General features: G+C 37.9%; 1 protein-coding gene across 1 annotated transcript in view; it reads right to left on the bottom strand.

Moving 5' to 3' along the window:
• The window catches only part of LOC115127591 (CUB and sushi domain-containing protein 2-like), a 967,797-nt gene that overhangs the window by 286,060 nt on the left and 655,759 nt on the right, over positions 1-25,978 (bottom strand). The window contains 1 exon segment of the mRNA XM_065018162.1: positions 11,029-11,217. Within this exon segment, the coding sequence (XP_064874234.1) occupies positions 11,029-11,217 (189 nt within the window).

The raw sequence follows: 25,978 nt of genomic DNA, 5'->3' as shown, positions 1-25,978 counted from the left end.
GACACCAGGTGGGCGATTCCCCTCTAATCAGGGACTGATTTAGACCTGGGACACCAGGTGGGCGATTCCCCACTAATTAGGGCCTGATTTAGACCTGGGACACCAGGTGGGCGATTCCCCACTAATCAGGGACTGATTTAGACCTGGGACACCAGGTGGGTGATTCCCCACTAATTAGGGCCTGATTTAGACCTGGGACACCAGGTGGGCGATTCCCCACTAATCAGGGACTGATTTAGACCTGGGACACCAGGTGGGTGATTCCCCACTAATCAGGGACTGATTTAGACCTGGGACACCAGGTGGGCGATTCCCCACTAATCAGGGACTGATTTAGACCTGGGACGACAGGTGGGTGGAATTAATTAGAACCACAACCTCGTTAGGTCAGGTTGAATGATCTATTATTTACAACATTAGACATTCACATGATTAATATATATATATATACCCTACACTATATATACCCTACACTATATATACCCTACACTATATATACTACACTATATATACTACACTATATATACTACACTATATATACTACACTATATATACCCTACACTATATATACTACACTATATATACCCTACACTATATATACCCTACACTATATATACCCTACACTATATATACTACACTATATATACCCTACACTATATATACCCTACACTATATATACCCTACACTATATATACTACACTATATATACTACACTATATATACCCTACACTATATATACCCTACACTATATATACTACACTATATATACCCTACACTATATATACCCTACACTATATATACTACACTATATATACCCTACACTATATATACTACACTATATATACCCTACACTATATATACCCTACACTATATATACCCTACATTATATATACCCTACACTATATATACCCTACACTATATATACTACACTACATATACTACACTATATATACCCTACACTATATACCCTACACTATATATACCCTACACTATATATACACTACACTATATATATATATACCCTACACTATATATACACTACACTATATATATATATATATATATATACCCTACACTATATATACCCTACACTATATATACCCTACACTATATGTACCCTACACTATATATACCCTACACTATATATACCCTACACTATATATACCCTACACTATATATACTACACTATATATACTACACTATATATACCCTACACTATATATACCCTACACTATATATACCCTACACTATATATACCCTACACTATATATATATATATATACCCTACACTATATATACCCTACACTATATATACCCTACACTATATACCCTACACTATATATACCCTACACTATATATACCCTACACTATATATATATATATATATATATATATATATATATATACCCTACACTATATATACCCTACACTATATATACTACACTATATATATATATATATACCCTACACTATATATACCCTACACTATATATACTACACTATATATACCCTACACTATATATACCCTACACTATATATACTACACTATATATACCCTACACTATATATACTACACTATATATATATATATATATACCCTACACTATATATACCCTAAACTATATATACCCAACACGATATATACTCTACACTATATAAACCCTACACTATATATACCTACACTATATATACCCTACACTATATATACCCTACACTATATATACCCAACACGATATATACTCTACACTATATAAACCCTACACTATATATACCCTACACTATATATACCCTACACTATATATACCCTACACTATATATACCCTACACTATATATATATATATATATATATATATATATACCCTACACTATATATACCCTACACTATATATATACCCTACACTATATATACCCTATACCCTACAATATATATATATATACCTATACCCTACACTATATATATACCCTACACTATATATACCCTACACTATATATATATACCCTACACTATATATACCCTACACTATATATATATATATATACCCTACACTATATATATATACCCTACACTATATATACACCGTACACTATATATACACCCAATACTATACATACCCAACACTATATATACCCTACACTATATATATATACCCTACACTATATATACCCTACACTATATATACACCCAACACTATATATACACCCAACACTATATATACCCTACACTATATATATATATATATACCCTACACTATATATACCCTACACTATACATACCCTACACTATATATACACCCAACACTATATATACACCCAACACTATATATACACCCAACACTATATATACCCTACACTATATATACCTACACTATATATACCGTACACTATATATACACCCAACACTATACATACCCAACACTATATATACCCTACACTATATATATACCCTACACTATATATACCCTACACTATATATACACCCAACACTATATATACACCCAACACTATATATACCCTACACTATATATATATATATATATACCCTACACTATATATACCCTACACTATATATACCCTACACTATATATACTACACTATATATACCCTACACTATATATACTACACTATATATACCCTACACTATATATACCCTACACTATATATACCCTACACTATATATACACTACACTATATATATATATACCCTACACTATATATACACTACACTATATATATATATATATATATATATATATATACCCTACACTATATATACCCTACACTATATATACCCTACACTATATGTACCCTACACTATATATACCCTACACTATATATACCCTACACTATATATACCCTACACTATATATACTACACTATATATACTACACTATATATACCCTACACTATATATACCCTACACTATATATACCCTACACTATATATACCCTACACTATATATACTACACTATATATACTACACTATATATACCCTACACTATATATATACCCTACACTATATATACCCTACACTATATATACCCTACACTATATATATATATATATACCCTACACTATATATACCCTACACTATATATACCCTACACTATATACCCTACACTATATATACCCTACACTATATATACCCTACACTATATATACCCTACACTATATATACTACACTATATATATATATATATATACCCTACACTATATATACCCTACACTATATATACTACACTATATATACCCTACACTATATATACCCTACACTATATATACTACACTATATATACCCTACACTATATATACTACACTATATATATATATATATATATATATATATATATATATATACCCTACACTATATATACCCTACACTATATATACTCTACACTATATATAACCCAACACTATATATACCTACACTATATATACCCTACACTATATATACCCAACACGATATATACTCTACACTATATAAACCCTACACTATATATACCCTACACTATATATACCCTACACTATATAAACCCTACACTATATATACCCTACACTATATATATATATATATATATATATATATACCTATACACTATATATACCCTACACTATATATATACCCTACACTATATATACCCTATACCCTACAATATATATATATATACCTATACCCTACACTATATATATACCCTACACTATATATACCCTACACTATATATATATATATACCCTACACTATATATACCCTACACTATATATATATATATATACCCTACACTATATATATATACCCTACACTATATATACACCGTACACTATATATACACCCAACACTATACATACCCAACACTATATATACCCTACACTATATATATATACCCTATATATACACTATATATACACCCAACACTATATATACACCCGACACTATATATACCCTACACTATATATATATATATATATACCCTACACTATATATACCCTACACTATACATACCCTACACTATATATACACCCAACACTATATATACACCCAACACTATATATACACCCAACACTATATATACCCTACACTATATATACCCTACACTATATATACCGTACACTATATATACACCCAACACTATACATACCCAACACTATATATACCCTACACTATATATATACCCTACACTATATATACCCTACACTATATATACACCCAACACTATATATACACCCAACACTATATATACCCTACACTATATATATATATATATATACCTACACTATATATACCCTACACTATATATATATATATATATATACCCTACACTATATATACCCTACACTATATATACCCTACACTATATATACACCCAACACTATATATACACCCAACACTATATATACCCTACACTATATATACCCTACACTATATATACCCTACACTATATATACCCTACACTATATATATATATATATATACCCTACACTATATATACCCTACACTATACATACCCTACACTATATATACACCCAACACTATATATACACCCAACACTATATATACACCCAACACTATATATACACCCAACACTATATATACCCTACACTATATATACCCTACACTATATATACTACACTATATATACACCCAACACTATATATACCCTACACTATATATACCCTACACTATATATACCCTACACTATACATACCCTACACTATATATACACCCAACACTATATATACACCCAACACTATATATACCCTACACTATATATACCCTACACTATATATATATATATATATATATATATATATATATACCCTACACTATATATACCCTACACTATATATATAACCTACACTATATATACCCTACACTATATATACCCTACACTATATATACCCTACACTATATATACCCTATAATTGTCACTCCCTGATCTGTCTCACCTGTTCTTGTGATTCTTGTCTCCTCCCCCTCCAGGTGTCGCTTATTATCCCCAGTGTATTTATCCCTGTGTTTCCTGTCTCTCTGTACCAGTGTATTTATCCCTGTGTTTCCTGTCTCTCTGTACCAGTGTATTTATCCCTGTGTTTCCTGTCTCTCTGTACCAGTATTTATCCCTGTGTTTCCTGTCTCTCTGTACCAGTGTATTTATCCCTGTGTTTCCTGTCTCTCTGTACCAGTGTATTTATCCATGTGTTTCCTGTCTCTCTGTACCAGTGTATTTATCCCTGTGTTTCCTGTCTCTCTGTACCAGTGTATTTATCCCTGTGTTTCCTGTCTCTCTGTACCAGTGTATTTATCCCTGTCTCTCTGTACCAGTGTATGTATCCCTGTGTTTCCTGTCTCTCTGTACCAGTGTATTTATCCCTGTGTTTCCTGTCTCTCTGTACCAGTGTATTTATCCCTGTGTTTCCTGTCTCTCTGTCCCAGTGTATTTATCCCTGTGTTTCCTGTCTCTCTGTGCCAGTGTATTTATCCCTGTCTCTCTGTACCAGTGTATTTATCCCTGTGTTTCCTGTCTCTCTGTACCAGTGTATTTATCCCTGTCTCTCTGTACCAGTGTATTTATCCCTGTGTTTCCTGTCTCTCTGTACCAGTGTATTTATCCCTGTGTTTCCTGTCTCTCTGTACCAGTGTATTTATCCCTGTGTTTCCTGTCTCACTGTACCAGTGTATTTATCCCTGTGTTTCCTGTCTCTCTGTACCAGTGTATTTATCCCTGTGTTTCCTGTCTCTCTGTACCAGTGTATTTATCCCTGTGTTTCCTGTCTCTCTGTACCAGTGTATTTATCCCTGTGTTTCCTGTCTCTCTGTACCAGTGTATTTATCCCTGTGTTTCCTGTCTCTCTGTGCCAGTTTGTCCTGTATGTTTAGTCAAATCAACCAGCGTGTTTTTCCCCGGACTCCTTTTCTATTCTGTTTTTAATTGTCTTCCTGGTTTTGACTCCTGCCTGACTCTGGACTACTTTCCCTCCTGTCTGATCATCCTGCCCTGACCTTGAATCTGTCTGCCCCGACATTGAATCTGTCTGCCCTGACCGTGAATCTGTCTGCCCCGACCTTGAATCTGTCTGCCCCGACCGTGAATCTGTCTGCCCCGACCTTGAATCTGTCTTCCCTGACCGTGAATCTGTCTGCCCCGACCTTGAATCGTTCTGCCCCGACCTTGAATCGGTCTGCCCCGACCTTGAATCTGTCTGCCCTGACCTTGAATCTGCCTTCCCTGACCTTGAATCTGCCTTCCCTGACCTTGAATCTGCCTTCCCCGACCTTGAATCTGCCTTCCCTGACCTTGAATCTGCCTTCCCTGACCTTGAATCTGCCTGCCCTGACCCTGAATCTGCCTTCCCTGACCTTGAATCTGCCTTCCCTGGCCTTGAATCTGACTTCCCTGACCTTGAATCTGCCTTCCCCGACCTTGAATCTGCCTTCCCTGACCTTGAATCTGCCTTCCCTGACCTTGAATCTGCCTTCCCTGACCTTGAATCTGCCTTCCCTGACCTTGAATATGCCTGCCCTTTGGAACCTATTGGACTGTGATCTGGTTTTGACCTTTTGACCTGTCCATGACCAGTCTCTTGCCTCAGTCCCTTTGGATGAATAAACACGACGGTAACCATCTGCATATGGGTCTCGCCTTGATAATACTGACAAAGCAAAAACAGGTTAAGACATTTTTGCTCATTTAATTAAATTCATTTAATTACATAAGTATTCAGACCCTTTACTCAGTACTTCGTTGAAGCACCTTTGGCAGCGATTACAGCTTCGAGTCTTCTTGGGTTTGACGCTAAAAGCTTGGCACACCTGTATTTGGGGAGTTTCTACCATTCTTCTCTGCAGATCCTCTCAAGCTCTGTCAGGTTGGATGGGGAGCGTCGCTACACAGCTATTTTCAGGTCTCTCCAGAGATGTTCGATCGGGTTCAAGTCCGGGCTCTGACTGGGCCACTCAAAGACATTCAGAGACTTGTCCTGAAGCCACTCCTGCGTTGTCTTAGCTGTGTTCTAGGGTCGTTGTCCTGTTGGCAGGTGAACCTTCACCCCAGTCTGAGGTCCTGAGCAAGGATCTCTCTGTACTTTGCTCCGTTCAGCTTTCCCTCGATCCTGACTAGTCTCTAAGTCCCTGCTGCTGAAAAACATCCCCACAGCATGATGCTACCACCATGCCGTATAGGGATGGTGCCAGGTTTCCTCCAGACGTGACGCTGGCATTCAGATCTGTGCCCCGACACAATCCTGTCTCGGAGCTCTACGGACAATTCTTTTGACCTCATGGCATGGTTTTTTCTCTGACACTGTCAACTGTGGGACCTTATATATACAGGTGTGTGCCTTTCCACATCATGTCCAATCAATTGAATTTACCACAGATGGACTCCAATCAAGTTGTGGAAACATCTCAAGGGGGATGATCAATTGAAATCGAATGCACCTGAGCTCAATATTGAGTCTCATAGCAAAGGGTCTGAATACTTATGTAAATAAGTTATTTCTGTTTTGTATTGGTAATACATTTGCAAATGTTCAAAAAACCTGTTTTTGCTTTGTCATTATGTTATATTGTGTGTAGATTGATGAGGATTAAAACTATTTTTTAAAATCTGAGTATCTCCATAATCCACTCTATATATCTCCATATCTCCATAATCCACTCTATATATCTCCATATCTCCATAATCCACTCTCTATATCTCTATATGTCCATAATCCACTCTATATTTCTCCATAATCGACTCTATATATCTCCATAATCAACTCAAAATATCTCCATATCACCAAAATCCACTCTATAAATCTCCATAATCCACTCTCTATATCTCCATAATCCACTATATATATCTCCATATCACCATAATCCACTCTCGATATCTCCATAATCTACTCTCTATATCTCCATAATCCACTCTCCATATCTCCATAATCCACTTTCTAAATCTCCATAATCCACTTTCTATATCTCCATAATCTACTTTATATATATCTCCATAATACACTCTATATCTACAATATCCACTCTATATATCTCCATAATCCACTCTCTATATCTCAATATCTCCATAATCCACTCTATATATCTCCATAATCCACTCTCTATATCTCCATAATCCACTCTCTATATCTCAATATCTCCATAATCCACTCTATATATCTCCATAATCCACTCTCTATAATCCACTCTCTATATGTCCATAATCCACTCTATATTTCTCCATAATCGACTAATTATCTCCATAATCGACTCTCCATATCACCATAATCCACTCTCTATATCTCCATAATCCACTTTCTAAATCTCCATAATCCACTTTCTATATCTCCATAATCCACTCTCTATATTTCCATAATCCACTCTCTATATCTCCATAATCCACTCTCTATATATCTCCATAATCCACTCTCTATATCTCCATAATCCACTCTCTATATCTCCATAATCCACTCTCTATATCTCCATAATCCACTCTCTATATATCCATATCTCCATAATCCACTCTATATATCTCCATATCTCCATAATCCACTCTCTATATCTCCATAATCCACTCTATAAATCTCCATAATCCACTCTCTATATCTCCATATCTCCATAATCCACTCTCTATATCTCTATATCTCCATAATACACTCTCTATATCTCCATAATCCACTCTATAAATCTCCATAATCCACTCTCTATATCTCCATAATCCACTCTATATATCTCCATATCTCCATAATCCACTCTATATATCTCCATAATCCACTCTCTATATCTCCATAATCCACTCTATAAATCTCCATAATCCACTCTGTATATCTCCATAATCCACTCTATAAATCTCCATAATCCACTCTCTATATCTCCATAATCCACTCTATATATCTCCATATCTCCATAATCCACTCTCTATATCTCCATAATCCACTCTCTATATCTCCATATCTCCATAATCCACTCTCTATATCTCTATATCTCCATAATCCACTCTCTATATCTCTATATCTCCATAATCCACTCTCTATATCTCCATAATCCACTCTCTATATCTCCATAATCCACTCTCTATATCTCAATATCTCCATAATCCACTCTCTATATCTCCATAATCCACTCTCCATAATCCACTCTCTATATCTCCATATCTCCATAATCCACTCTATAAATCTCCATAATCCACTCTATATATCTCCATAATCCAATCTCTATATCTCCATAATCCACTCTCCATAATCCACTCTCTATATCTCCATATCTCCATAATCCACTCTATAAATCTCCATAATCCACTCTCTATATCTCCATAATCCACTCTATATATCTCCATAATCCACTCTATATATCTCCATAATCCACTCTCTATATCTCCATAATCCACTCTCTATATCTCCATATCTCCATAATCCACTCTCTATATCTCTATATCTCCATAATCCACTCTCTATATCTCTATATCTCCATAATCCACTCTCTATATCTCCATAATCCACTCTCTATATCTCCATAATCCACTATCCATATCTCCATAATCCACTCTCTATATCTCCATAATCCACTCTATAAATCTCCATAATCCACTCTATAAATCTCCATAATCCACTCTCTATATCTCCATAATCCACTCTCTATATCTCCATAATCCACTCTCTATATCTCAATATCTCCATAATCCACTCTCTATATCTCCATAATCCACTCTCTATATCTCCATAATCCACTCTCTATATCTCCATAATCCACTCTCCATAATCCACTCTCTATATCTCCATATCTCCATAATCCACTCTATAAATCTCCATAATCCACTCTATATATCTCCATAATCCAATCTCTATATCTCCATAATCCACTCTCCATAATCCACTCTCTATATCTCCATATCTCCATAATCCACTCTATAAATCTCCATAATCCACTCTCTATATCTCCATAATCCACTCTATATATCTCCATAATCCACTCTATATATCTCCATAATCCACTCTCTATATCTCCATATCTCCATAATCCACTCTATATATCTCCATAATCCACTCTCTATATCTCCATAATCCACTCTCTATATCTCCATAATCCACTCTCTATATCTCCATATCTCCATAATCCACTCTATATATCTCCATATCTCCATAATCCACTCTCTATATCTCCATAATCCACTCTCTATATCTCCATATCTCCATAATCCACTCTCTATATCTCTATATCTCCATAATCCACTCTCCATATCACCATAATCCACTCTATAAATCTCCATAATCCACTCTCTATATCTCTAAATCTCCATAATCCACTCTCTATATCTCCATAATCCACTCTATAAATCTCCATAATCCACTCTCTAAATCTCCATAATCCACTCTCTATATCTCCATGATCCACTCTCTATATCTCTATATCTCCATAATCCACTCTATATATCTCCATAATCCACTCTATATATCTCTATATCTCCATAATCCACTCTCTATATCTCTATATCTCCATAATCCACTCTCTATATATCTCCATAATCCACTCTATAAATCTCTATATCTCCATAATCCACTCTCTATATCTCTATATCTCCATAATCCACTCTCTATATATCTCCATAATCCACTCTCTATATATCTCTATATCTCCATAATCCACTCTCTATATCTCTATATCTCCATAATCCACTCTCTATATATCTCCATAATCCACTCTCTATATATCTCTATATCTCCATAATCCACTCTCTATATCTCTATATCTCCATAATCCACTCTCTATATATCTCTATATCTCCATAATCCACTCTCTATATCTCTATATCTCCATAATCCACTCTCTATATCTCTATATCTCCATAATCCACTCTCTATATCTCCAATATCCCCTCTATATACTGTATAAGGCTGTGTGGTAATATATAGGGTTATATTTAAGGTTGTGGGTTGTGTTGGAGTGTTTTACGTAAGGGCACATGAGATGGGTGTGCATTAGTTTAATATACATGATTGGGCGAGTTAGTGGTTGGGGGAGAGGGGGGAGCAAAACCAAATGAAATTGCGGGGCCACCTACCAACACACCTTGGCAGAGGGGAGCTCCACACCCTCCTCCGCCCCCCCAGACACGTCACCCTCGCCGGCCCCTCCAGACGGTAACCAGGGAAACAGGAGAAGATGAGCGCGTCCCCCACCCCGAACTGTAACCCCTTACGGGTGCTGTAGGGAGGAACGCCGGGGTCTTCACAAGGCTCCAGGTCATACTCTGAAGGAGGAGAGGAGAAAGGGATGGATGGAAAAGAGAGGTAATCATTCGTAAAATGAAAACATACTTGTTTTTGAGGATACCAATAATGCATTGCATTATCGTGGATTTTCTTCCAGTTGACCCATGATCATGAAAAGCGTCTATATAGATATGTTACACCTGTTACTACTGGTACACCTGTTACTACTGGTACACCTGTTACTACTGGTACACCTGTTATACCTGTTACACCTGTTACTACTGGTACACCTGTTATACCTGTTACACCTGTTACTACAGGTACACCTGTTACTACTGGTACACCTGTTACTACTGGTACACCTGTTACACCTGTTACTACTGGTACACCTGTTATACCTGTTACACCTGTTACTACTCGTACACCTGTTACACCTGTTACTACTGGTACACCTGTTACTACTGGTACACCTGTTACACCTGTTACTACTGGTACACCTGTTACACCTGTTACTACTGTTATACCTGTTACACCTGTTATACCTGTTACTACTGTTATACCTGTTACACCTGTTACTACTGGTACACCTGTTACACCTGTTACTACTGGTACACCTGTTACACCTGTTACTACTGTTACTACTGGTACACCTGTTACACCTGTTACTACTGGTACACCTGTTACACCTGTTACTACTGTTATACCTGTTACACCTGTTACACCTGTTACTACTGGTACACCTGTTATACCTGTTACACCTGTTACTACTCGTACACCTGTTACACCTGTTACTACTGGTACACCTGTTACTACTGGTACACCTGATACACCTGTTACACCTGTTACTACTGGCACACCTGTTACACCTGTTACTACTGTTATACCTGTTACACCTGTTATACCTGTTACTACTGTTATACCTGTTATACCTGTTACTACTGGTACACCTGTTACACCTGTTACTACTGGTACACCTGTTACACCTGTTACTACTGTTACTACTGGTACACCTGTTACTACTGTTATACCTGTTACACCTGTTACTACTGGTACACCTGTTAGACCTGTTACTACTGTTTCTACTGTTACTACTGGTACGCCTGTTATACCTGTTACTACTGGTACACCTGTTACACCTGTTACTACAGGTACACCTGTTACTACTGGTACACCTGTTACACCTGTTACTACAGGTACACCTGTTACTACTGTTATACCTGTTACTACTGGTACACCTGTTACACCTGTTACTACTGTTACTACTGGTACACCTGTTACTACTGTTATACCTGTTACACCTGTTACTACTGGTACACCTGTTACACCTGTTACACCTGTTACACATGTTACACCTGTTACACCTGTTACTACTGTTACTACTGGTACACCTGTTACTACTGGTACACCTGTTACACCTGTTACTACTGGTACACCTGTTACACCTGTTACACCTGTTACACATGTTACACCTGTTACACCTGTTACTACTGTTACTACTGGTACACCTGTTACTACTGGTACACCTGTTACACCTGTTACTACTGTTTCTACTGTTACTACTGGTACACCTGTTACTACTGGTACCCCTGTTATACCTGTTACACCTGTTACTACTGGTACACCTGTTACACCTGTTACTACTGTTTCTACTGTTACTACTGGTACCCCTGTTATACCTGTTACTACTGGTACACCTGTTACACCTGTTACTACTGGTACACCTGTTACTACTGGTACACCTGTTACACCTGTTACTACAGGTACACATGTTACTACTGTTATACCTGTTACTACTGGTACACATGTTACACCTGTTACACCTGTTACTACTGTTTTTACTGTTACTACTGGTACACATGTTACACCTGTTACTACTGGTACACCTGTTATACCTGTTACTACTGTTATACCTGTTACACCTGTTACACCTGTTACTACTGGTACACCTGTTATACCTGTTACACCGGTTACTACTCGTACACCTGTTACACCTGGTACTACTGGTACACCTGTTACTACGGGTACACCTGTTACACCTGTTACTACTGGCACACCTGTTACACCTGTTACTACTGTTATACCTGTTACACCTGTTATACCTGTTACTACTGTTATACCTGTTACACCTGTTACTACTGGTACACCTGTTACACCTGTTACTACTGTTACTACTGGTACACCTGTTACACCTGTTACTACTGTTATACCTGTTACACCTGTTACTACTGGTACACCTGTTACACCTGTTACACCTGTTACACATGTTACACCTGTTACACCTGTTACTACTGGTACACCTGTTACTACTGGTACACCTGTTACACCTGTTACTACTGTTTCTACTGTTACTACTGGTACACCTGTTACTACTGGTACCCCTGTTATACCTGTTACACCTGTTACTACTGGTACACCTGTTAGACCTGTTACTACTGTTTCTACTGTTACTACTGGTACGCCTGTTATACCTGTTACTACTGGTACACCTGTTACACCTGTTACTACAGGTACACCTGTTACTACTGGTACACCTGTTACACCTGTTACTACAGGTACACCTGTTACTACTGTTATACCTGTTACTACTGGTACACATGTTACACCTGTTACTACTGGTACACCTGTTACTACTGGTACACCTGTTACACCTGTTACTACAGGTACACCTGTTACTACTGTTAAACCTGTTACTACTGGTACACATGTTACACCTGTTACACCTGTTACTACTGTTTTTACTGTTACTACTGGTACACATGTTACACCTGTTACTACTGGTACACCTGTTACTACTGGTACACCTGTTACACCTGTTACTACTGGCACACCTGTTACACCTGTTACTACTGTTATACCTGTTACACCTGTTATACCTGTTACTACTGTTATACCTGTTACACCTGTTACTACTGGTACACCTGTTACACCTGTTACTACTGTTACTACTGGTACACCTGTTACACATGTTACTACTGTTATACCTGTTACACCTGTTACTACTGGTACACCTGTTACACCTGTTACACCTGTTACACATGTTACACCTGTTACACCTGTTACTACTGGTACACCTGTTACTACTGGTACACCTGTTACACCTGTTACTACTGTTTCTACTGTTACTACTGGTACACCTGTTACTACTGGTACCCCTGTTATACCTGTTACACCTGTTACTACTGGTACACCTGTTACACCTGTTACTACTGTTTCTACTGTTACTACTGGTACGCCTGTTATACCTGTTACTACTGGTACACCTGTTACACCTGTTACTACAGGTACACCTGTTACTACTGGTACACCTGTTACACCTGTTACTACAGGTACACCTGTTACTACTGTTATACCTGTTACTACTGGTACACCTGTTACACCTGTTACTACTGGTACACCTGTTACTACTGGTACACCTGTTACACCTGTTACTACAGGTACACCTGTTACTACTGTTATACCTGTTACTACTGGTACACATGTTACACCTGTTACACCTGTTACTACTGTTTTTACTGTTACTACTGGTACACCTGTTATACCTGTTACTACTGTTACTACTGGTACACCTGTATGGTCAAAAACTATACCGCTCCTGCATCTAGCAAGGACTCCCTCCTCCGAACGCCCAACTTCCAGCCTTTATCCTAACACACTTACCACAATACAATGAATAGGCAAGAGGGGGTGCCAAAAACTGAGTTAGACTAACAACAAATTAATACATCTCAATCAGGTAAATATAATTCAGAAATGTACCTAATATTTAATCATATACATTCATATTTAATACATTTACACAAATATACATGGAGCTCTGTATACTGGTACTGGTACACCTGTTACTACTGGTACACCTGTTACACCTGTATACTACTGGTACACCTGTTACACCTGTTACACCTGTATACTACTGGTACACCTGTTACTACTGGTACACCTGTTACACCTGTTACTACTGGTACACCTGTTACACGTGTTATTACTGGTACACATGTTACACCTGTATACTACTGGTACACCTGTTACACCTGTATACTACTGGTACACCTGTTACTACTGGCACACCTGTATACTACTGGTACATCTGTTACACCTGTTATTACTGGTACACATGTTACACCTGTATACTACTGGTACACCTGTTACACCTGTATACTACTGGTACACCTGTTACACCTGTATACTACTGGTACACCTGTTACTACTGGTACACCTGTTACTACTGGTACACCTGTTACACCTGTTATTACTGGTACACATGTTACACCTGTATACTACTGGTACACCTGTTACACCTGTATACTACTGGTACACCTGTTACTACTGGTACACCTGTTACTACTGGTACACCTGTTACACCTGTTATTACTGGTACACATGTTACACCTGTATACTACTGGTACACCTGTTACACCTGTATACTACTGGTACACCTGTTACTACTGGTACACCTGTTACTACTGGTACACCTGTTACACCTGTTATTACTGGTACACATGTTACACCTGTAGACTACTGGTACACCTGTTACACCTGTATACTACTGGTACACCTGCACCTGTTACACCTGTATACTACTGGTACACCTGTTACTACTGGTACACCTGTTACTACTGGTACACCTGTTACACCTGTTATTACTGGTACACATGTTACACCTGTATACTACTGGTACACCTGTTACACCTGTATACTACTGGTACACCTGTTACACCTGTTACTACTGGTACACCTGTTACACCTGTTATTACTGGTACACATGTTACACCTGTATACTACTGGTACACCTGTTACACCTGTATACTACTGGTACACCTGTTACTACTGGTACACTTCTGTATACTACTGGTACACCTGTTACACCTGTTATTACTGGTACACATGTTACACCTGTATACTACTGGTACACCTGCACCTGTTACACATGTATACTACTGGTACAGCTGTTACTACTGGTACACCTGTTACACCTGTTACTACTGGTACACCTGTTACTACTGGTACACCTGTTACACCTGTTACTACAGGTACACCTGTTACTACTGTTATACCTGTTACTACTGGTACACATGTTACACCTGTTACACCTGTTACTACTGTTTTTACTGTTACTACTGGTACACATGTTACACCTGTTACTACTGGTACACCTGTTATACCTGTTACTACTGTTACTACTGGTACACCTGTATGGTCAAAAACTATACCGCTCCTGCATCTAGCAAGGACTCCCTCCTCCGAACGCCCAACTTCCAGCCTTTATCCTAAAACACTTACCACAATACAATGAATAGGCAAGAGGGGGTGCCAAAAACTGAGTTAGACTAACAACAAATTAATACATCTCAATCAGGTAAATATAATTCAGAAATGTACCTAATATTTAATCATATACATTCATATTTAATACATTTACACAAATATACATGGAGCTCTGTATACTACTGGTACACCTGTTACTACTGGTACACCTGTTACACCTGTATACTACTGGTACACCTGTTACACCTGTATACTACTGGTACACCTGTTACTACTGGTACACCTGTTACACCTGTTACTACTGGTACACCTGTTACACGTGTTATTACTGGTACACATGTTACACCTGTATACTACTGGTACACCTGTTACACCTGTATACTACTGGTACACCTGTTACTACTGGCACACCTGTATACTACTGGTACATCTGTTACACCTGTTATTACTGGTACACATGTTACACCTGTATACTACTGGTACACCTGTTACACCTGTATACTACTGGTACACCTGTTACACCTGTATACTACTGGTACACCTGTTACTACTGGTACACCTGTTACTACTGGTACACCTGTTACACCTGTTATTACTGGTACACATGTTACACCTGTATACTACTGGTACACCTGTTACACCTGTATACTACTGGTACACCTGTTACTACTGGTACACCTGTTACTACTGGTACACCTGTTACACCTGTTATTACTGGTACACATGTTACACCTGTATACTACTGGTACACCTGTTACACCTGTATACTACTGGTACACCTGTTACTACTGGTACACCTGTTACTACTGGTACACCTGTTACACCTGTTATTACTGGTACACATGTTACACCTGTAGACTACTGGTACACCTGTTACACCTGTATACTACTGGTACACCTGCACCTGTTACACCTGTATACTACTGGTACACCTGTTACTACTGGTACACCTGTTACTACTGGTACACCTGTTACACCTGTTATTACTGGTACACATGTTACACCTGTATACTACTGGTACACCTGTTACACCTGTTACTACTGGTACACCTGTTACACCTGTTATTACTGGTACACATGTTACACCTGTATACTACTGGTACACCTGTTACACCTGTATACTACTGGTACACCTGTTACTACTGGTACACTTCTGTATACTACTGGTACACCTGTTACACCTGTTATTACTGGTACACATGTTACACCTGTATACTACTGGTACACCTGCACCTGTTACACATGTATACTACTGGTACACCTGTTACTACTGGTACACCTGTATACTACTGGTACACCTGTTACTACTGGTACACCTGTGACTACTGGTACACCAGTTACACCTGTTATTACTGGTACACATGTTACACCTGTATACTACTGGTACACCTGTTACACCTGTATACTACTGGTACACCTGTATACTACTGGTACACCTGTTACTACTGGTACACCTGTTACTACTGGTACACCTGTTACACCTGTATACTACTGGTACACCTGTATACTACTGGTACACCTGTTACTACTGGTACACCTGTATACTACTGGTACACCTGTTACACCTGTTACTACTGGTACACCTGTATACTACTGGTACACCTGTTACTACTGGTACACCTGTTACTACTGGTACACCTGTTACTACTGGTACACCTGTTACACCTGTTATTACTGGTACACATGTTACACCTGTATACTACTGGTACACCTGTTACACCTGTATACTACTGGTACACCTGTTACTACTGGTACACCTGTTACTACTGGTACACCTGTTATACCTGTTATTACTGGTACAAATGTTACACCTGTATACTACTGGTACACCTGTTACACCTGTATACTACTGGTACACCTGTTACTACTGGTACACCTGTTACTACTGGTACACCTGTTACACCTGTATACTACTGGTACACCTGTTACTACTGGTACACCTGTATACTACTGGTACACCTGTTACACCTGTTACTACTGGTACACCTGTTACACCTGTTATTACTGGTACACATGTTACACATGTATACTACTGGTACACCTGTTACACCTGTATACTACTGGTACACCTGTATACTACTGGTACACCTGTATACTACTGGTACACCTGTTACTACTGGTACACCTGTTACTACTGGTACACCTGTTACTATCTGGTACACCTGTTATTACTGGTACACATGTTACACCTGTATAATACTGGTACAACTGTTACTACTGGTACACCTGTTACTACTGGTACACCTGTTACTACTGGTACACCTGTTACACCTGTATACTACTGGTACACCTGTTACTACTGGTACACCTGTTACTACTGGTACACCTGTTACACCTGTATACTACTGGTACACCTGTATACTACTGGTACACCTGTTACTACTGGTACACCTGTATACTACTGGTACACCTGTTACACCTGTTACTACTGGTACACCTGTATACTACTGGTACACCTGTTACTACTGGTACACCTGTTACTACTGGTACACCTGTATACACCTGTTACACCTGTATACTACTGGTACACCTGTTACACCTGTTACTACTGGTACACCTGTTACTACTGGTACACCTGTATACACCTGTTACACCTGTATACTACTGGTACACCTGTTACACCTGTTACTACTGGTACACCTGTTACTACTGGTACACCTGTATACACCTGGTACACCTGTTACTACTGGTACACCTGTTACACCTGTTACTACTGGTACACCTGTTACTACTGGTACACCTGTTACTACTGTTACACCTGTTACTACTGGTACACCTGTTACTACTGGTACACCTGGTACACCTGTTACTACTGGTACACCTGTTACTACTGGTACACCCGGTACACCTGTTACTCCTGGTACACCTGTTACTACTGGTACACCTGTTACTACTGGTACACCTGGTACACCTGTTACTAATGGTACACCTGTTACTACTGGTACACCTGGTACACCTGTTACTACTGGTACACCTGTTACTACTGGTAGACCTGGTACACCTGTTACTACTGGTACACCTGTTACTACTGGTACACCTGGTACACCTGTTACTACTGGTACACCTGGTACAACTGTTACTACTGGTACACCTGTTACTACTGGTACACCTGGTACACCTGTTACTACTGGTACACCTGTTACACCTGTTACTACTGGTACACCTGTTACTACTGTTACACCTGTATACTACTGGTACACCTGTATACACCTGGTACACCTGTTACTACTGGTACACCTGTTACACCTGTTACTACTGGTACACCTGTTACTACTGGTACACCTGTTACTACTGGTACACCTGGTACACCTGTTACTACTGGTACACCTGTTACACCTGTTACTACTGGTACACATGTTACTACTGGTACACCTGTTAATACTGGTACACCTGTAACACCTGGTACACCTGGTACACCTGTTACTACTGGTACACCTGTTACTACTGGTACACCTGGTACACCTTTTACTACTGGTACACCTGTTACTACTGTTACACCTGTTACTACTGGTACACCTGGTACACCTGTTACTACTGGTACACCTGGTACACCTGTTACTACTGGTACACCTGGTACACATGTTACTACTGGTACACCTGTTACTACTTGTACACCTGTTACTACTGGTACACCTGGTACACCTGTTACTACTGGTACACCTGGTACACCTGTTACTACTGGTACACCTGTTACTACTGGTACACCTGGTACACCTGTTACTACTGGTACACCTGTTACTACTGGTACACCTGGTACACCTGTTACTACTGGTAAACCTGTTACACCTGTTACTACTGGTACACCTGTTACTACTGGTACACCTGTTACTACTGGTACACCTGGTACACCTGTATACTACTGGTACACCTGTTACTACTGGTACACCTGGTACACCTGTTACTACTGGTACACCTGTATACTACTGGTACACCTGTTACTACTGGTACACCTGTTACTACTGGTACACCTGTATACTACTGGTACATCTGTTACTACTGGTACACCTGTATACTACTGGTACACCTGTTACTACTGGTACACCTGTTACTACTGGTACACCTGTATACTACTGGTACACCTGTTACTACTGGTACACCTGTTACTACTGGTACACCTGTATACTACTGGTACACCTGTTATTACTGGTACACCTGTATTCTACTGGTACACCTGTTACTACTGGTACACCTGTTACTACTGGTACACCTGTTACTACTGGTACACCTGTATACTACTGGTACACCTGTTATTACTGGTACACCTGTATTCTACTGGTACACCTGTTACTACTGGTACACCTGTTACTACTGGTACACCTGTTACGACTGGTACACCTGTATACTACTGGTACACCTGTTACTACTGGTACACCTGTTACTACTGGTACACCTGTTACTACTGGTACACCTGTATACTACTGGTACACCTGTTACACCTGTTACTACTGGTACACCTGGTACTACTGCTCCTCATGTTTATAACCTGTTGACAATTCTGATACTGCTCCTCATGTTACTGTTACTGTTACTGTATCACTGTTACTGTTACTGTATCACTGTTACTGTTACTGTTACTGTTACTGTATCACTGTTACTGTTACTGTATCACTGTTACTGTTACTGTTACTGTTACTGTATCACTGTTACTGTTACTGTATCACTGTTACTGTTACTGTTACTGTATCACTGTTACTGTTACTGTTAGTGTTACTGTATCACTGTTACTGTTACTGTTACTGTATCACTGTTACTGTTACTGTTACTGTTACTGTATCACTGTTACTGTTACTGTATCACTGTTACTGTTACTGTATCACTGTTACTGTTACTGTTACTGTATCACTGTTACTGTTACTGTATCACTGTTACTGTTACTGTTACTGTATCACTGTTACTGTTACTGTTACTGTATCACTGTTACTGTTACTGTATCACTGTTACTGTTACTGTTACTGAATCACTGTTACTGTTACTGTTACTGTTACTGTATCACTGTTACTGTTACTGTTACTGTATCACTGTTACTGTTACTGTTACTGTATCACTGTTACTGTATCACTGTTACTGTTACTGTATCACTGTTACTGTTACTGTATCACTGTCACTGTTACTGTTACTGTTACTGTATCACTGCTACTGTTACTGTTACTGTATCACTGTTACTGTTACTGTTACTGTATCACTGTTACTGTTACTGTATCACTGTTACTGTTACTGTTACTGAATCACTGTTACTGTTACTGTTACTGTTACTGTATCACTGTTACTGTTACTGTATAACTGTTACTGTTACTGTTACTGTATCACTGTTACTGTTACTGTATCACTGTTACTGTTACTGTTACTGTTACTGTATCACTGTTACTGTTACTGTTACTGTATCACTGTTACTGTTACTGTATCACTGTTACTGTTACTGTATCACTGTTACTGTTACTGTTACTGTATCACTGTTACTGTTACTGTTACTGTATCACTGCTACTGTTACTGTTACTGTTACTGTATCACTGTTACTGTTACTGTTACTGTTACTGTATCACTGTTACTGTTACTGTTACTGTTACTGTATCACTGTTACTGTTACTGTTACTGTTACTGTTAATGTTACTGTATCACTGTTACTGTTACTGTTACTGTATCACTGTTACTGTTACTGTATCACTGTTACTGTTACTGTTACTGTATCACTGTTACTGTTACTGTTACTGTATCACTGTTACTGTTACTGTATCACTGTTACTGTTACTGTATCACTGTTACTGTTACTGTATCACTGTTACTGTTACTGTATCACTGTTACTGTATCACTGTTACTGTTACTGTATCACTGTTACTGTTACAGTTACTGTATCACTGTTACTGTTACTGTTACTGTATCACTGTTACTGTATCACTGTTACTGTTACTGTATCACTGTTACTGTTACTGTATCACTGTTACTGTTACTGTATCACTGTTACTGTTTCTGTATCACTGTTACTGTTACTGTATCACTGTTACTGTTACTGTATCACTGTTACTGTTACTGTATCACTGTTACTGTTACTGTATCACTGTTACTGTATCACTGTTACTGTTACTGTTACTGTTACTGTATCACTGTTACTGTTACTGTATCACTGTTACTGTTACTGTTACTGTATCACTGTTACTGTATCACTGTTAGTTTCATGTTACTGTTACTGTATCACTGTTAGTTTCATGTTACTGTTACTGTTACTGTATCACTGTTACTGTTACTGTATCACTGTTACTGTTACTGTATCACTTTTACTGTTACTGTATCACTGTTACTGTTACTGTTACTGTATCACTGTTACTGTATCACTGTTACTGTTACTGTTACTGTATCACTGTTACTGTTACTGTTACTGTATCACTGTTACTGTTACTGTATCACTGTTACTGTTACTGTTACTGTATCACTGTTACTGTTACTGTATCACTGTTACTGTTACTGTATCACTGTTACTGTATCACTGTTACTGTTACTGTTACTGTATCACTGTTACTGTTACTGTTACTGTTACTGTATCACTGTTAGTTTCATGTTACTGTTACTGTATCACTGTTAGTTTCATGTTACTGTTACTGTTACTGTATCACTGTTACTGTATCACTGTTACTGTTACTGTTGCTGTTACTGTATCACTGTTACTGTTACTGTATCACTGTTAGTTTCATGTTACTGTTACTGTTACTGTATCACTGTTACTGTTACTGTATCACTGTTACTGTTACTGTTACTGTATCACTGTTACTGTTACTGTATCACTGTTACTGTTACTGTATCACTGTTACTGTTACTGTATCACTGTTACTGGTACTGTATCACTGTTACTGTTACTGTATCACTGTTACTGTTACTGTATCACTGTTACTGTTACTGTTACTGTATCACTGTTAGTTTCATGTTACTGTTACTGTTACTGTATCACTGTTACTGTTACTGTATCACTGTTACTGTTACTGTTACTGTATCACTGTTACTGTTACTGTATCACTGTTACTGTTACTGTATCACTGTTACTGTTACTGTATCACTGTTACTGGTACTGTATCACTGTTACTGTTACTGTATCACTGTTACTGTTACTGTATCACTGTTACTGTTACTGTTACTGTATCACTGTTACTGTTACTGTATCACTGTTACTGTTACTGTTACTGTTACTGTATCACTGTTACTGTTACTGTATCACTGTTACTGTTACTGTATCACTGTTACTGTTACTGTTACTGTATCACTGTTACTGTTACTGTTACTGTATCACTGTTAGTTTCATGTTACTGTTACTGTATCACTGTTAGTTTCATGTTACTGTTACTGTTACTGTATCACTGTTACTGTTACTGTTACTGTATCACTGTTACTGTTACTGTATCACTGTTACTGTATCACTGTTACTGTTACTGTTACTGTATCACTGTTACTGTTACTGTATCACTGTTACTGTTACTGTTACTGTATCACTGTTACTGTTACTGTATCACTGTTACTGTTACTGTATCACTGTTACTGTATCACTGTTACTGTTACTGTTACTGTTACTGTATCACTGTTACTGTTACTGTTACTGTATCACTGTTAGTTTCATGTTACTGTTACTGTATCACTGTTAGTTTCATGTTACTGTTACTGTTACTGTATCACTGTTACTGTATCACTGTTACTGTTACTGTATCACTGTTACTGTTACTGTTACTGTTACTGTTACTGTATCACTGTTACTGGTACTGTATCACTGTTACTGTTACTGTATCACTGTTACTGTTACTGTATCACTGTTACTGTTACTGTATCACTGTTACTGTATCACTGTTACTGTTACTGTATCACTGTTACTGTTACTGTTACTGTATCACTGTTACTGTTACTGTTACTGTATCACTGTTACTGTTACTGTTACTGTATCACTGTTACTGTTACTGTTAATGTTACTGTATCACTGTTAGTTTCATGTTACTGTTACTGTATCACTGTTAGTTTCATGTTACTGTTACTGTATCACTGTTAGTTTCATGTTACTGTTACTGTATCACTGTTACTGTATCACTGTTACTGTTACTGTATCACTGTTACTGTTACTGTATCACTGTTACTGTTACTGTATCACTGTTACTGTATCACTGTTAGTTTCATGTTACTGTTACTGTATCACTGTTACTGTATCACTGTTAGTTTCATGTTACTGTTACTGTATCACTGTTAGTTTCATGTTACTGTTACTGTATCACTGTTACTGTATCACTGTTACTGTATCACTGTTACTGTATCACTGTTAGTTTCATGTTACTGTTACTGTATCACTGTTACTGTTACTGTATCACTGTTACTGTATCACTGTTACTGTTACTGTTACTGTTACTGTATCACTGTTACTGTTACTGTATCACTGTTACTGTATCACTGTTACTGTTACTGTATCACTGTTACTGTTACTGTATCACTGTTACTGTTACTGTTACTGTATCACTGTTACTGTTACTGTTACTGTATCACTGTTAGTTTCATGTTACTGTTACTGTTACTGTATCAATGTTACTGTATCACTGTTACTGTTACTGTATCACTGTTACTGTTACTGTATCACTGTTACTGTATCACTGTTACTGTTACTGTATCACTGTTACTGTTACTGTTACTGTTACTGTATCACTGTTACTGTTACTGTTACTGTTACTGTATCACTGTTACTGTTACTGTTAATGTTACTGTATCACTGTTAGTTTCATGTTACTGTTACTGTATCACTGTTAGTTTCATGTTACTGTTACTGTTACTGTATCACTGTTACTGTATCACTGTTACTGTTACTGTATCACTGTTACTGTTACTGTATCACTGTTACTGTTACTGTTACTGTATCACTGTTACTGTTACTGTATCACTGTTACTGTATCACTGTTAGTTTCATGTTACTGTTACTGTATCACTGTTAGTTTCATGTTACTGTTACTGTATCACTGTTACTGTATCACTGTTACTGTATCACTGTTAGTTTCATGTTACTGTTACTGTATCACTGTTACTGTTACTGTATCACTGTTACTGTTACTGTTACTGTATCACTGTTACTGTTACTGTATCACTGTTACTGTTACTGTATCACTGTTACTGTTACTGTATCACTGTTACTGTATCACTGTTACTGTTACTGTATCACTGTTACTGTATCACTGTTACTGTTACTGTTACTGTATCACTGTTACTGTTACTGTATCAATGTTAGTTTCATGTTACTGTTACTGTATCACTGTTACTGTATCACTGTTACTGTTACTGTATCACTGTTACTGTTACTGTATCACTGTTACTGTTACTGTATCACTGTTACTGTTACTGTTACTGTTAGTTTCATGTTACTGTTACTGTATCACTGTTACTGTTACTGTTACTGTTACTGTATCACTGTTACTGTTACTGTTACTGTATCACTGTTAGTTTCATGTTACTGTTACTGTTAGTTTCATGTTACTGTATCACTGTTACTGTATCACTGTTACTGTTACTGTATCAATGTTAGTTTCATGTT

The sequence above is a fragment of the Oncorhynchus nerka genome, linkage group LG4 (genome assembly GCF_034236695.1).
Source record: "Oncorhynchus nerka isolate Pitt River linkage group LG4, Oner_Uvic_2.0, whole genome shotgun sequence".
NCBI lineage: Eukaryota > Metazoa > Chordata > Actinopteri > Salmoniformes > Salmonidae > Oncorhynchus > Oncorhynchus nerka.
The sequence above is the reverse complement of the archived record's forward strand: the minus strand, read 5'-3'. Positions and strand labels throughout refer to the sequence as shown.